At 41.4% G+C, this 16,151-nt stretch overlaps 2 protein-coding genes across 2 annotated transcripts; one reads left to right on the top strand and one right to left on the bottom strand.

Moving 5' to 3' along the window:
* The first annotated feature begins 18 nt into the window (after window positions 1-18).
* Window positions 19-3,940, top strand: LOC118410768. The gene is made up of 3 exons (XM_035812567.1): window positions 19-1,059; window positions 1,952-2,089; window positions 2,842-3,940. The coding sequence occupies exons 1-3, from the start codon at window positions 856-858 to the stop codon at window positions 3,253-3,255; spliced, it is 756 nt and encodes a 251-aa protein (XP_035668460.1). The 5' UTR covers window positions 19-855; the 3' UTR covers window positions 3,256-3,940.
* Window positions 3,753-16,096, bottom strand: LOC118410767 (enkurin domain-containing protein 1-like). Its single transcript, XM_035812566.1, has 7 exons — window positions 15,918-16,096; window positions 15,119-15,354; window positions 11,043-11,203; window positions 10,251-10,493; window positions 9,540-9,724; window positions 5,054-5,190; window positions 3,753-4,766 (listed from the first exon to the last, which is right to left on the bottom strand). Exons 2-7 carry the CDS (start codon window positions 15,309-15,311, stop codon window positions 4,603-4,605), a joined length of 1,083 nt encoding a protein of 360 aa, XP_035668459.1. The 5' UTR covers window positions 15,312-15,354; window positions 15,918-16,096; the 3' UTR covers window positions 3,753-4,602.
* Window positions 16,097-16,151: the final 55 nt, after the last annotated feature.

The following is a 16,151-nucleotide window of genomic DNA, read 5'->3' as shown; positions in this document are numbered from 1 at the left end:
CAAGACCCATCAGAACGTAGCAGCAATGATGAAATAGCACATAATCACCCCCACGACAAGGGGCACCAGAACGCTAGCCATGAAGCCATCTACAGAAGCTAGTAACTTTTGTTCTGGTAAAGCACACGACAGTGTTTTTTTTATATTTCTTTGTAAATACCTGGTGAACCGCGGCCGCCTCTGAACTGAAGAGTACAAGCTGCAAATCAAAACAAATATATTTCACCCGCTCTCATCCTTCTTTTACGATAAGTATTGTTGTGCGCGCTCTCCTTCGAGGGACGTTCCTAGCTTGAGGGCGCGCGCGCGGTCACATAGGTCGTAGGATCGCTAAATTCGGCTATTTAGGAGGACAGCCATGACGTGTCCTGCAAAGTTCAACTGTCTTGGTACACAAACGGCTGTTTGGGATCCATGTCGGTGGTTGTTTCTGTCACGGCCCACATCTTATAGCTATGGCATCAAATCGTACGGCGATCGCACGACCTTTGTGACCGCGCCCTAAATAACGCCAGGAGTCATTTTCACCCAAGTCGAGTGAGGACATAGTGTGCCCTGTCAGGGGTTCGAACCTAGTGCTTCCATTTTCTGAGTCAGAAACCATAACCACAAGGCCACCATGCCAACTGTTTTTCGTTAAATGACTTCTAGGCTTGTGCCCCTTGAACTTGCCACTTGCGCCGCACCCTCAGGTAATGAGTCATCATGGCATCGATGTGTTTCATTTCATTATAAAAGAATGAATGGTGGGGTCGTGTGGATTACAGTAGCCTCGCTAGCGTTCAGTTTCACCCCATTGGCTTTGTCCGAAACATAGTCGTTTACAAACTTTCAGTTACTTTGGCAACAAAAAATATGCCATGCAACATTTGCTCCTTTAGGGAGAGGGAGAGGCGCTTAAATGTGTCTCGACGGTGCGCAATTCTGGCGGGACTTGGGTTCCTCAGTCTTCTCCATTTCGTCGTTCTACCTGGCTCCACGGGGAGCTACCACGACGACTGTTACCTTTCGCGAACACAACTGGAGGATATGCGCCACATGGTGGTCACTATTTGCCAGGTGAGTAAATGAAGCATTGTACAGAACCTAGAAGCACCAGGGGGGTGGGGGGGGGGGGTGATAACTAGCTAGCCAAGCAAGGACGCTTCTATGAAATGACCTTGGGCTAACTAAACGGCCACGCCGTCACTTTTTTTTTTTAAAACTAGATCTTATTTTGTGTAGTCTCTTTTAGGGCGGCCTTAAAAGGGTGATGGGGGCAATACAAACTTCAATAAACTATTCATTACGCCTGAAAATAAACTGAAGCCATATAGCTAAAACTAGGGACATGGCTGACAGTATTTGTGCAGTGAACAGGTCAAAGTCCGTCATGCATGGTTGGATTTTGAATTGTTGGAAGCGATCGTTAGAAGAATACTAAAAAAAAAACGTCAAGGCCTCGCTACTATCAACCGTCATCAGATTCACCAGGTTAAAGAGAAGCGGAATTGCCATTTCAAATATGAATTTATCCCCTGGATATTTCGTTCACTCAGTGCAGTACGTCAACAGGTTAGGTTCTATTGTTGGACCTGTTGGACTTCTAGCACAATATGACCCTGGGGCGGGACGCCATGTTTAACGTGTGGCTGTAGAATAATACGTTGGCAATGAACGATACTGTACTACATATGTATGGACGCGCGCGCACGCGCGTGTGTGGTGTGCGTGTATGGGGGCTGTGCAATGACCTGGTGAACCCAAGGAAATTAACAGTCGGTGCACACGTGTCTGTTGTCTTGTCGGGATCATTCTCCTACAGCAGAGTACCGTCAGTCATTTATTCCTGACCATAAGGTAACGCCGTTGGGGACCGGGCGTTAGGAGGATGGTCGGGATAAGTTTCTTTAACGAAAGACGCGTTACATTTTACATCTTCACATTTCCCCATGTTTTCACGTGATCGCAGATCTATGAAGAGTTGAACCAGACGTACTGGCTGGACTACGGGACGCTTCTCGGCGCCGTGAGGATGGGAGATGTCCTGCCGCATGATGGAGATGTGGATATCAGTCGCCTGAAGATGGAGTCAAAAGTTGCTGAATCGGTGGATAAAATCATTTTCAGATCTTAAGCGACAACTTTAGTGTGCTTTCTTATGACTTAAAAGTACTCATTATTTCCATATGATAACATTCGCCAAGAAGGTTAATACGTTTTTGCTGGTGCTGTGGCGGAGTGGCTGTACATTTTGCGTAACCCGAGAAGCAGTTGATGGATCATCGTGATATTTGGTGTTGGGCAGACGAAGGTCGAGTTTGATAATGGGCATCGTAGCGCCTTTCTACGGCGCTGTAGCGGAACCTGAACGTTATGATGACTGTATGTTGATTTGAAAACAAAATCACTTACGAAGCTGTTGATGAGTTGTTGTTGGGAAAACAACGATCAATTTTGATAATGGGCCTCCTAACGCTTTCCTACGGTACTGCAACAAGACTTTCGGTTTGATCTAGTGTTCTGGAAGTGCCTGGGAAGTGCTATGGTGGTGGATAGCTCTTGGGGCAGGGAGTAAGTGGTGTAAGTTTGAAACTGCATTGGGCCTTTTGGTATGGAAACTTTGAAACTCAGGCAAAGCTTAAGGTTTATGGATTCCCATTGCTTTGGGCAGGTAGCTATTTTAGGGGATGATTAATTTGTAATGAAACATGCACTCAATGTTTTCAAGATTAAGATACGTCAACTTAAAAAGTACACATGTTGTATGTTAGGGTCCGGTTCCGTGTTGTATTCAAAAATGATTTATTCAAATTTGTTTACCGATTCCGCGTTGTATTTCAAATTTGATCTATTTTACAGAACTTTGGTTCCCGATTCCGTAAGCGACTCCGAGACTCTGGACTGGAAGGAAATGCAATGATGGTCAAGTACAGGGGAGCCAAGGCTGACCTGTTCAACTGGGACCTGGTGACAGGAAATGCGACGAACTCGCGCGGGACAGTGCCGTTCGCCATGTTACGGTATTCGCTTAGCGGAGGCAAGGAAACGTTTATTGAAGGGTTGAGGTATTTCACGGCAAAGGTAAACCTGCCGAAAAGCCTCATCCTCCCCACAACAAAACTGAGTTTTCAAGGGAAGATGCTGAGTGTGCCGCGGGACTACCGCCGGGTCCTCGCCGAAAGATACCCGCTGACGTGGGGGGTACGGTTTCCATACAAATGGAAGTGTTGGTTACCTTGGGTGCAACTTCCATCGCCATCAAATGACTCTTAGTTAGTCTAGCTTAACACGTTTGCTAAAACAACCACATATTGCTGACGCCACATGTCCTTACGGTCATTTGAACCTGATGAAAGCTTCAGTATAGTCAAAAATTTGAAGAAAAGTTTTTTTTGTGCAATTACATACATGTATGTAACGTTCTCTGCAGCACTGCCTGCAAAACCCTATGTTCCCATGCCTGAGTGAAGGAAGTCCAAACATTAATCTGTTTAATTGTTTCATCTTTGTTACCACAGTTATGTACCATTCAGTTTATTCTTGTGGCCGATTGTTTTTTTCACACTGGATTTGGTATTTCATAACAATATTATTGTAATACATGTATCAATATTTGTGTAGTATAACCAACAAGACACATAGCCTATATCATAAATGTGTGGTAAACAAATACAGAAGCTTAATTAAAATTCTGCTTTTTTAACGAAGGAAAGCGGGGCAGTTAAGTGATATATAGCAATCAAACACAAAATTGGGTCCATGTAATTTCATTGTGTCAACCTTTATCATGCTGTGTTACCCATGACATAGCATTGGACGGCAATGTATAGTTCACTAACACTTACCTACCCCTGCGCTGTTTGTTCTACTGGTATCCTACAAATGTGTAAATACATGTGCTGGCCTTACAACTAACATTACATTGTGCATAAGTTACAACAGTGATTATACTATTTTGGAAAAAAAAAACGTGTTTGTGTGTGTGTCCTGTGTGTTTTGAACTGCCCTCCCTGAACACTTCCAAAGTCCCCTAAAATCTTTCAGTATTTACAGTTTCTAGTATGTACATGTAAAGAAATGATCACATCTGGGTTGTGTCACTTGGCCCTCTTTTTATCTTATCTGTGTTCCTCTTCTCATGAAGTTCCATTAAATGTTCTATAATTCTTTCAGGTCCCAACCTTGTTGGCAACTCATTGTTTAACGAAACCCTCTCCAAACTTCTTACTGAAGAAATGCTACCATGAATGGCACTGACAATGTTCAATAGATCAATAGTTTTGTCCTGATTTGAAGCATTTGTGACATCCAAACTTTCCATGTAAGTCAACTACCTGATCTTACTACTACACCCTGTGCTCTACCCTGCACAAACTGTACAATATATTACTGCTCAGCAGATACAAAATGTATTAATCCTACTTGTACACCAACTACATGTGACCCAAATCATACTGCAAAACAAATATGCTGCCTTAAGCACTTCTAGCCCAAAATAATTCAGGACAAATCTAACCTTTCCCAAAAATTGTATACATATTGGATGACTGTACATCTTTCCCCCCCCCCCCAAAAAAAATATGTACAAAAGCCATGTAATGGCTTAACTGATAAAGGCTGCTAGTCATCAATTTTTACAAAGACTTTTGGCCTTGAAAAGATTTTGATGGCTTCGTCGATTTCAGACAGTTTCTTCTCTAGCTCCTCCTTGGCGTGCTTGATGCGTAACGTGTCACTCCTGCCGATGGGGAGCTCCCGCATCTGTTTCAACAGGTCCTGCTCAGCTGTGGAGGAGGGAAAAACATTGGAATGACACTAGAAAACACATGTCTGTATGAGGATTTCTGATTTTGATGGGTTTGATGAAACAGACAATGGTCTCATAAGGACTGCCTTGGTAAGCCCTATGAGGGACAGAAAGCATTGGAAGACCTAAGAGTGGACAATATATATTTCGGCAAAAGAAAGATCTTGCCTTTTGTTGGTCAAAAGTTTAAACCAAGGAAAGTTGTATACAAAGTTACTCGGGAGCAAAATAAGGAGGGAAAAGTGTTGTTGTATCAAAACTTACAGTCTTTGAGTTTTTTGAGAGTGTCCTTCCTCTCCGCCTCAGGCATCATGGTGTGACCCGGGGGCATGGAGGGGTCGGGTGTGTTCCGTATTCTCTCCTCTTCTTCCTTCTTCCACTCTTCTTGTCTGTTCCTTAGGCTGCACAGACAAATTAATACTGTAAGTCCTGATTTTTTCAATGTTCACGGTTTTCACGGTGACGACTGTAACGTGAACTTATCATTACTGAAAACAACTAGTTCCGAGAACAAGTTAAATTTTCTCAGACCGTGAAAGTTCAGGACCGAGAAGACAAAGTGAATTACAGTAGCTAACTTTAGAAATCGTCCTATTACACGTGTACAGACAGTATACATGTGGTTTGGAGGGAAACTGTTAGGTGCATTGAGCTATCTGTCAGATTGTCCCAAATTAGTCTTTTTTCCCCCCAAATTGTTAGGAATAGGAATGAGGATTTATCTAGTGTACAACAGCATTTCAGAATTTGTCCAAATGGTACCAGTGTTACTGGTATATTGTTATTGTTATTGGTTATTGGGTGGGCCGACTACTCACTCTTTGCAGCCAGGGGCTGAATTGCGAGGAGCTTACAATAGGCGGGGCTAAATCGCAAGGGTCTGGAGCAAGCTGCCATTCGGCGCCACTCAGGTGACTTCAATACGACAGTAATTGCCCCAGGTGCGGCCAAGGTACTGTAGGTTTTGAACCGCTCACACCGCACCATCGCACATGTGGCGGGTTCTTTAACGTGCCTGGAGTATGGTTCTCCCCAGACACGGGTATAGTTTTTTTGTGGATGGTACTCGATAAACATGTAACAAAACCTTTCTCTGCTGTGGAATAAGAAAGGCACAAGTTACATAACCCAATGAATTTCTAACTCTGAATTCAGGTAAATTACAACACTGAACAAAAGAAAGTCATAATACAACATGTTCATTCTGCTTGAAGCTTTTCAAATGATGACAGTCCAAATCTTCAAATAATTACTAAATTATAGGAATGAGTGTTTCATACAATACACAGACACATTGTGGGGAGTTTACAATCTTTACTATCTTAGATGAATATGACAACATGATGCATCTACGAGAAAAAGCATCAGTAAACTAGAAAGGCCGACATTTGCTTAAGAGCAAATACAGCATATTTCAGCCATACCCCTTCCCACGCAACATTGGACTGTTCCAAATCACCCCTGCGCAAAAATGGAACATCCTCTTAACAGTACATTATCCCCCAAAGTGGACTGGTATTGTGAATTGATTCCAGGTAAAAACAGAGCTTGCTTCTATTTTTCAGAAAATGACAATAATCACACCTTCCATTCAGAAAATTTTCATCATGACTGAAAATTGTTGAATGACTTCATGTAATGTCATTAACAATTTTCAGTACGATAACTAGGTGTAAGTTTAAAAAAGTATAAGCTCCTTGTGATGTGGGTACATTTATTATTGCAGTGAACTTTTTTTATTCAAGTAGGGCATACGATTTAATAATTATCAAGCAGGTGCAGGTACTGTAGGAGCGTTTGTTTTCTTCAAGCTGTAAAACTGTTAAACTGTTTTACTTTGTATGCAATCAGCCATCGAGCCTATTCTTATTTTAGTTTAACAACTTCCTGCCAGACCCGGAAGATACGATTGAACCTTGTTCGAGGATTTATTTTCGTCTGTCTGGTCAGTCTGTTCATACCCTGGCGCTGAGAGTGTTTTATTGGGCTGAAACTCTGGCAGTTTAAAGTTACTTACAATTTAAATGTTTAAAGTTTATGTCAAACAACAACAGCACTAGGAAATGTGGCCACTATAGACAGGTGGTCACTATGGAGAAAATGCTGATCTATTGACTAGGAGCCATACGTTACACATGATTTCAGTACACTGATCATTAATCATACAAACATTGCACAGGTAAGCCAATTGTTTAGATGTACAATTAAGTTCAAATGATTCTGAAGAGAAATATTGATGAGAAAATAATCATTCTCGCCACTGTCTAACTTATAATTACGTATCAAAACTAAACGCAGATTTTCTAACTAACGCACCTTTCGCCGACTTCATCAAAGGACCGCCGGCTATCAATCAAACATGGCTGTTGATTAGACTTAGAGTTTCAAACAGTCATGTGCTGTGTGCCAGTTGACAGCGAACTTCATGCTACGTGATGTTTTACATTGCTTGGACCCTCTTTCCTACAGCGGTACTTCTACAAAATATTTAGACTGTAAAACTGAGTCCCACATGTTTTATAGAATAGAATTTGACGCAGAACAGCGTTTTTTGCTGGGTATTTTTCTTGAAGCATGTCCGTGGGAATATCAGCGAGGCGGCGACGTAGGGATATCAGACCGACAACAAAAGTCGCACGGCGGCTAACGGCGCAGCGAAGATACTAGCGCTATAAATAAGCGCTTCAACTAAGGATGGCAACCCGTACAATATTTTTGTATACTGTTGAGCTAGCCTAAGTAAAGTTTGTTGTTTATGAGGTTTTAGTTGTCTTTGAAGCTTTGACCCGAAATATTTTAAAGTCAAACTGCTGAAGAGAAGTAAGTGACTGCTACGATTATCGTAGATATGGCCCTAAAAAAACTGATAAAAGAAGCCTTCTCAATAGTCTAAAATGCAAGAGCTTCCGGGGGGGGCTTCGCCCACCTGGGTCCCCCCACAGTGGCCCTGCCCCTGGACCCCGCCAGGGACATTCGGCGGCCCCCGGACCCCTGTCCGACGCTTTGAAAAAATCCTGGCGAGAAGTCTGTACGGCCTGAGTCTTCAAGTTAACGTATTGTGTGGTCCCGCTTATGAATATTAATTAGCCTTCGCTTTCCACTTCGCTGATTGGCTGAACCATTAATTGAATTAACTCTTCCTGCCGGCTAGACGCAGGTGCAAATGTCGGCTCTGTGGGGTGAACGTCCGAAAGGTCATGGCATGGAGAACGAAAGAAAACCAATTTCCCCTAAAAAAAGTGCTGTAATTAAGCCTTTTACAGTACTTAATGCCAAAAATTTTAATTGGATCATTTTACCAACTATCTTATGCCTATCTATACCAAATGTGACTCATACCAGGGTACAGGGGTGCAAAATATACCGTTATAAGACCGTCAACAACAGTCGCACGGAGCTAACAGCGCAGCGAAAATACCATCGCTAGCGTTTCAACTTCGGATAACAAGTTATAAGTACTGTTGAACTCAGTAACGTTAAAGTTTGTTTTTAGTTGCCTTTGACGGTTTGACCTGAAATAGTGTTACGCTAAACTCCTGAAGAGAAGTTAAGTGACTGCTGCGATTATCATAGATATGCCCCTAAGAACTGATACAATATAAAGCCTTCTGAATAGTCTAAAATGCGAGAGCCTTAGGCGGGCTTCGCTCCCCCTGGCGGGAACACTGCTATATACGGGATCATGAGGCCCCGCTTATGAATATTAATTAGCCTTTGGCCTCCTCTTCGCTGATTGGCTAGGTCTTTGATTCAATTAACTCTCCGGCTGACGCGCACAGGTGTGGCTCTGTGCGGGGTCACGGAAGGTCACGTCAGGAGGCCAAAAGAAAACAAATTTCCCCTCAGAAAAGTGCCAAAATTAATCATTTTATTAAAGTTGTTTATGTCAAAAATTTTACTTGAATCTTGTTACCAAGTATCTAATGCCTAGCTATACCAAATTTCAGGTCATTTGATTGTAATACCAGGGTACAGGAGCCAAAAGTGTCCTTTTTTGGTCAAAAATTGGCCAAAAATTGGCCAAAAATCGCAAAAATAAGCATTTTGTTGCACTGTACACCAAAAGTGTTATTGAATTTATATGAAGGGATTATCAAGGCACATCTGTGTCAAATTTCAGCTCATTCGGTTGCAATACCAAGGTACAGGAGCCAAAAGTGTCCTTTTTTGGTCAAAAATTGGTCAAAAAATCGCAAAAATAAGCATTTTGTTGTACTGTACACCAAAAGTGTTATTGAATTTATATGGGGGCATTATCAAGGCACATCTCTGTCAAATTTCAGCTCATTTGGTTGTAATACCAGGGTACAGGGGCCAAAAGTGTCCTTTTTTGGTCAAAAATTGGTCAAAAAATCGCACAAATAAGCATTTTGTTGTACTGTACACCAAAAGTGTTATCGAATTTATATGGGGGCATTATCAAGGCACATCTCTGTCAAATTTCAGCTCATTTGGTTGTAATACCAGGGTACAGGGGGCCCAAATATACAGTTTTGGTCTTAAGATGACCAAAGAACCTTAATAAAATCATTTAAGAGACAGATATGGAAAAAATGAAAAAAACGTCCGAGGGTATTGGCCTACTCTACCCTTGTACCAAATTTCAAGTCATTCGGTTGAGGAACAACGGAGATACCGTGTTCTGAAGATTTGACAGGAGAAAGAAAGAAAGAAAGAAAGAAAGAAAGAAACATTACGAATACAATATATTTCACCATACCTATGGTATGGCTGAAATATAAAAACTTACTATTTGGGTACTTCTCCTCTCTTGTACATGTCATTCTCTTTCTTTCTCCTCTCCTCTAAGTCTTGTAGGGCCATCTGTGTGGGGGGCCGCTTCAGCCGGTTACAGTCCTTCCAGGCCTTCCGAGCATTGTGTGCGACAAAGTCAACACCTTCTCTAGTGGGGCTGCCTGTCTTTGTACCTGTCACCTGAAAAAGATAGGGATAGATGCATGGTATTAGCTGTGGAGATATTACACTCAACAATGTATTAATTGTTCTGATAGTTACGGTTGGCTTCACATGTAGCCTTTATATTGGATATATATTATTTGAATTCTTAGCATCCATGTTGGCTGTAATGAGTGGATTAAACAGTGGAATTTTGGTGTGTTTTACAGATGCAAAATTTAATGTGGTGTAGATGACATCAAATGAAAAGCATGATTGTGTGGTACAGTCAAACCTGTACCATACAATCACTATGACAACCTCAAATATTAGTGACAACCTCTGCATAAGGACCACCTGGCCAATGCAACTACTTCTTTGGTAATTCTTTAGATAATTTTGCTCATTGACACATTGACACATAGTTACCACATGTCCACAAACATGTAGACCAGCTGATATTGGTCCAGTGAGGAGTCTTGTTGGGCAGTTGTGACAGTGTATCTTTATGAAATGTATTTGTAACTGAATTTTTCTTTATTTTGCTACACAATTTTTTTCTTACCTCAAGTGAAAGACCCTCTCCCCTCCTCCCGTTCTCCTTGCCACCATCGACCGTGCAGGGGGACGGACTGCGCCGACTCTGCCCTGCGGAGGGCGTGGCGCGTGCAGACTGCGGCCGGACAGCCCCGGCTGACATGGTCCTCGGTCTGATCCCGGGGCTGGCGGAGCGTGGTCTGGGCTGGCCCTGTCGGGAGTGAGACCTGAGGAAGTTCTGAGACTCTGGTCTGGGTGTTGGCCACGGGTTCTGTGAAGGAGACATAATCAAGATGACTTTGCTGTGCCTAACTGTTGTTTATCATTGTAGGATCCTTTTGGTACCAGTGAAGAACCTTTAAAGACGCCAACACAAGTTTTGTTGCACTATCAGGATTGAATTTTCTACCTGCAAAATTTCATGTTCGACATATCTTTACATGTTAACTTTGAAAACAATGTGCAAAGTGCATGTTGCACATTTTTATTTCTGACCTATCCAGTCTATATACAAAATGTACATGTACATGAAAAATTGGTTGGGTGAAGCTAGTTAGATTTGGCTATGCAGAAGACAAAACATCTGTAAAAGTAGTGTTAGGAAGAAGTCAGATACATGTAATTTGTGAACTACTCACTGCATTGACTGCAACCACAGTATTTATGAGCATCAAAGTCAGACTCAGAAAAGGCAGCTCGATCATATCAAGATCATAAGCAACAGAAAAAGTTGCTGAGACTGAAAGCATTTTTTTTCTTGTATTGGTGAAGCATGGGCCAAGCCTAGACACAATCCCAATAAGTTCCCCCTCACTGTTACCTCCAGATTTTTCTTGACCTTTGACTCCACCCCTTCCCACTTAGCGGATTTGAAGAGCGGCTTCATGGGTTTGTTGGATTCTTCCTGTCGCCGCCGGCTCTCCCGCTGCACCTGGCGCATCCGCCGCACATTCTCGCGAATATGGTCCGCAGGTCGGGGTGCTGGGGAACAAGAGCAATGCCAGGCGTCAATCCCAAGCTTAGAACTACACAAATCATGCCTCGAAATACTATGTACTATATACCATGTACTGGGTTTTATACATAAATGTACTATGATGACGTAGGTGTATGTGGACTGTTATTAGCTGCATTGACTGTTACCACTTACCACCGAAAAGGATAAAAGAAAAAATAGCATTGGTTCCTGAACAATATAAGTTTGATCCATAGGGCAGAGATGTGTGCGCCGGGTTCTTCCCAGAGGATGGAATAACGGAGGCCCTCCACTATACTCCTACCCAGCTTCACTATACTACTATTGAAATTTAGTGTGTTTCTTCCCTACTTTCTTGGTTAGTTTTGCTAGAATTAATGAAAATTCACAGATTTTTGTGCCAAGTGGCATCACTTTTCCAGTTAGCATTGTCTGCAAAAACTTGTGAATGGGTGATGATCAAAACAATAGTCGTTTTGCCACTTCACAACAAAGAAATCACTATAATACATTATACTTGTAGTATTCGACACCCTGTCATGCAAAATGAACCCATTTTCATGAAAGTGCAGCGCGTTCGTTTGGGTTATTTTTGCCAGCCCCTCCACTATACAATGTACTAAAAAATTCTGAGGAGAACCCTGAGTGCGGTGTACCGGACTTGGACTTGGGAAGGATCAAAATGGTGCGCCGCGCGTCGAACGACGTACATCGTTTGATTTTTTGCCTCGTGTAAATCGGGCCTTAGTTAAAGTGATATTTTATGGTATAGCCCAGTGCTCCCTGATTATTTCTACAAATTCATACCCTCCATGAAATGGGGCTTTCTGACTGGTCGACGTCGTCTGGCTATGTGTTAATGAAATTTACTGAATAATTGATGAACCATGGAAGATGATAATAATGGCTTTTGAAAGGTTTTCAGTGCATTTCCATTGACTAGCTCATCAGTACTATATGGTACAGATGACAATTGTTCTTTTCATAAATAAAGGTGACAACTTTGTATATATTTTGAATGACACCGGACCAGTGCAGTTATTATCACAATAACTTTGAATAACTCGATCTCCAGACCATCCAGTAGATAAGTTGACTCTTGCAGTTGAGTAGATATTGGAAAGTGAAAGTTTTCAAATGTGTTGAGCAATATCACTGATCAGGTACATGTACTGTAATTACCTCCATGAAATGTCATGGAGGTTATATTTTACCCCGCGTTTGTGTGTCTGTCTGTGTGTTTGTGTGTGTGTCTGTGTGTAAACAAAATAACTCAAGAACGGTTGGGTGGATTGGTTTCATACTTGGTATGTTGGTAGGGTGTGATGAAAGCTGGAAATGATTAGATTTTGGGCCCCCTAGCGGCTCCCCTTGGTACTGCAGCGCAACTTCCGGTTTTGCTATCTTGGTGTTCTGAACATGCTAGGGTCACGATTTTTGACTATTAGATAGCTCTTGTGCTCAGGAAGAAATGACATAAGTTTGGGCCCCCTAGCGTTTAGTTTTGGGATAGCAGGGGCATTTTTGTCAAAAACTTCTGAAGAGGATAACTCAAGAAGGGAACAGCGGATTTTCATGATTTTTGGTATGTAGGTACCTTAGACAATGTTGTACAATATAAAATACTAATTATGCAAAATAGGAGCAAATTTGCATAATTAATGACAACATTCAATCATAGCAGTTTTTTCTATGTATCTCTTGTCTTGGACGTGATATGGTCTTGACATTTGGCTGGTAAATAGCTTTCAGTGTCATGACAAAGTGGGGCAAGTTTCAGCCCCCTAACATTTAATTTGGGAACTGCAGGGGCGTTTTTGTCAAGATATTCCAAAGAGGATAACTGCAGAAAGGATTCACGGATTGGCATCATATTAGGCATGCGGGTACCTTAGGCAAAGATGTTCATAATGATATACATGTTATGCAAATGAGGAGTTAATTTGCATACTTAATGAGGAAATCGTTTAGTTCCATTGTTTTCAATAACTGGACTTCAATAAATGTAACACATGTTAATTATGATAGGTGGAATATAAGCAGATACCAAATATGGTAATGTGGAACTTATTTGCATAATTTATGTAAAAATTGCAAAACCGCTTTATGATTAATAATGGGAATTTTATAATGGTGACATGTGTACGTTTGTCAATGATGAACAACACCATGCATAAATTATGCTAATGTATTAGTCAATTGCATGAAATTTACAAAAGCTCTAAATTTTTCTTGATTTTACTTCTTACTTAGTTCGAGCTCCCGCTCGAACCAATCCAGAGATCTTCCTCCAATGCACTTGGTCCTCCATGGCCCTTTGTAGCTCTTTGGTATCATGCAGACTTGTGTCACTACGTAGATTGTCTAAGTAGGTCACCCTGGGTCTTCCCCTACCTCTTTTTCCTTTAGTAGTAGGCTCCCAAAGTATAAGATGGTGTGCAGGGATTTCAGGGTGTCTAAAACAAGCGATTTTTTAGCGGTAATTTAATTTTAGCGTTTTTAGCGCCCACTAGTCGAGCGCTAAATTTTCATTGTAGCGACTTTTTCATTACGCGAATTCATTCTAACTCTTATCTTTTACAAAAACGTGCACACATTACAAGTTAGTAATTCAGTATAACTTCTACAAGGGTCAGGAACAACTTTACTTTAATCAGGACTTTGTGCACGGGTGATATTTCATTTGGATCAGTAATTGACCACTGTATATGTAGGACCTTCTTACTAGTACTAGAACTAGTAGTAGTACTAGTAAGTATGTACCTTAGTTATGATATTCATATATTCATATGACAGATAAAGGATAAACTGTGCACAGTATGCAAAACCAACACAGTTGATGTTTTACTAGGTACTTTAAGAAAAATCCAGTGCAGGTAAACAGTAATACATTATGACACATGTAGAAATGAAAATGAAAACTTTTATCAGTACCATTATTGACATTTGGAACAATGGCCAGGTGTGACATTGTTACCTTGCGTGACCTGTTGTCAGACAGCAATTCATCATCTGTCCAGTCCAGTCTGACCAATTTAGATTTCCAAATCTTGAACATCTAATATCAGTAGGTTACATTTTCAAGTTTTGCATAATATATAGCTTTTGATCATCTGTTCTATGTGATGAAAATCCCTCAAAATGTTATGGATGAGTTCTAATGATTATCATGGAAGCTCATCTGTGTTGGTAGTAATCATAGTATTATGCTAATGACTTTCCTCCTAGTTCCAACACAAAGGGATACATGTACCAAATTTTTCAATGACCACTGTCACCTTCTTCACAATCAGGATCATTACTAAGTAAGCATTGTATTAGGCCTTTGAATTATGATAATTTTGAGTTGGTACAAGTAGATCTTGTGATATGCTTCAATGAAAATGATAATAATTTCCTTGTATGTGAAACTGGGCCCTATTAAAAATCAGTTTGTCTAAACTGAATAGGCCACCCAGGCATTTGAAAATAAACAAACAGAACAAACATCAAACTTGTATAACTATGATGTGTTGGTATTTTGTTGGCCTTAACATATTTTCCCCATGGATACAAACATTAAGAATCCTGTCTTAAGTGACCACCTGTTCACATTGACCAGATTTTATCTGTTCCCTCGCTGAGTGGTCTTCTTGGGCAGGTTTGACTGTATTATTATGAAATATTTTACAGAGGGAATTTGTTTATGCTGCCTTGACAGAACTCTGGAACTCCTTGCCAGGGAAAGTGGTAAATAGTAGCACAGTGAACCAATTCAAAAACCAACTAGACAAATACTGTCAGAGCCATCTTATGCATGAGCACGCCTAGCTGATGACCTGAAGTGACAAGATCAGTCCACTACAGGAGTCCACTCCTCCCTCAGTCCCTGGACTGAAGATGGTATGCAGGTATATAACTTATAAGAATCAGTAACTTACGAGGTTTGGAGCGTGGTCGTATGGACATTCCCTGCAGCTCAAACAGCAGACCCACGCTGCCTTTGGTGCCACTCTCGTAGTAGTTCTGTGCCTCTGGTCGGACCTTGGGGACCGGTCTGTGCTCGTCGTAGGCGTACAGTCCCGTACCGGAGCAGGGGTCGCGGTTGATGTGACCGGACATTGTCACGGCCATAGCACTGTGAGGGAACGGTGTGAACCCCGCTGCTCAGCTGATCCTTTGTGATAAATTGGTCAAAAAGATCAGGATGATGTTTTCGTTATGACGTATTTTATCATATAAACCTTCGTGTTAACTTATAACTATATAGTAAAATTTTTGCTTTGAATATTTGAATTAACCCTACCTCAAGCTTAAGTAAGACGTTGGACCTTTAAGTCCCTGTGCCACATTATCAACTTGTTGAAACCACTGAGTATACTAGTAATTTTGTTTCCAAAGACGGTCCTTTGGGAATTCGTGTAAATATTTTTGTGAAGCACATTATTTGGTATATACTACGGTACTGGTTTCCCGGAAAAGAAATAATGATATAGGTCACAGTATCTTTGTACAAAGAAGTAAGAGAAGGTCAGTTCTGCCCAGAAACCTCTCTCGAAGTCTACTAGGTGAGTACTATTAAAGTATAAATTATACTACAGTAGTCTTGTCAACATGTCAACATTGCCCCCCTCCCCCTCTCCAAACAAAGACGGGACTGGTCGAAAGTTTCCTCTAAATTCATTTAGAAGCGGACAGGAGGACATCATTGGCGATTTTTTGCGATCATGTATTACTTACCTTACTTCCTGATGTCTCTATGAACTCACCAAATCTCAAAATACTGCAACTGTGGCGAAACAATTTGTCAACGCCACATTTCAAAAACCAGTTGTGTGTCCGACATTTTGAAATGTACTCACGTGACCCGTTGCCAGCCAACCAGCCCAATAGAGAACAACAGTGAAGAAGCGCCCTCTAGTCGTTTTGCAGCAAAGCACAGGGTAGAGTCGCAACATTCACAAATCGCCTTTG

Source organism: Branchiostoma floridae, chromosome 3, assembly GCF_000003815.2.
Source record: "Branchiostoma floridae strain S238N-H82 chromosome 3, Bfl_VNyyK, whole genome shotgun sequence".
NCBI lineage: Eukaryota > Metazoa > Chordata > Leptocardii > Amphioxiformes > Branchiostomatidae > Branchiostoma > Branchiostoma floridae.
This window is presented reverse-complemented; position numbering and strand designations above follow the sequence as displayed.

Excerpts from the sequence above, each read along its gene's own strand:
- LOC118410768 (XM_035812567.1), top strand. The coding sequence starts at position 856 with ATGCCATGCAACATTTGCTCCTTTAGGGAGAGGGAGAGGCGCTTAAAT. Across the intron at positions 1,060-1,951 it reads TGGTGGTCACTATTTGCCAG|ATCTATGAAGAGTTGAACCA; the intron begins GTGAGTAAATGA and ends ACGTGATCGCAG. Across the intron at positions 2,090-2,841 it reads AGTCAAAAGTTGCTGAATCG|AACTTTGGTTCCCGATTCCG; the intron begins GTGGATAAAATC and ends TCTATTTTACAG.
- LOC118410767 (XM_035812566.1), bottom strand. The coding sequence starts at position 15,311 with ATGGCCGTGACAATGTCCGGTCACATCAACCGCGACCCCTGCTCCGGT. Across the intron at positions 5,191-9,539 it reads AGAGGAGAAGTACCCAAATA|CCTAAGGAACAGACAAGAAG; the intron begins GTAAGTTTTTAT and ends TTGTCTGTGCAG. Across the intron at positions 4,767-5,053 it reads TCTCAAAAAACTCAAAGACT|CTGAGCAGGACCTGTTGAAA; the intron begins GTAAGTTTTGAT and ends CCTCCTCCACAG.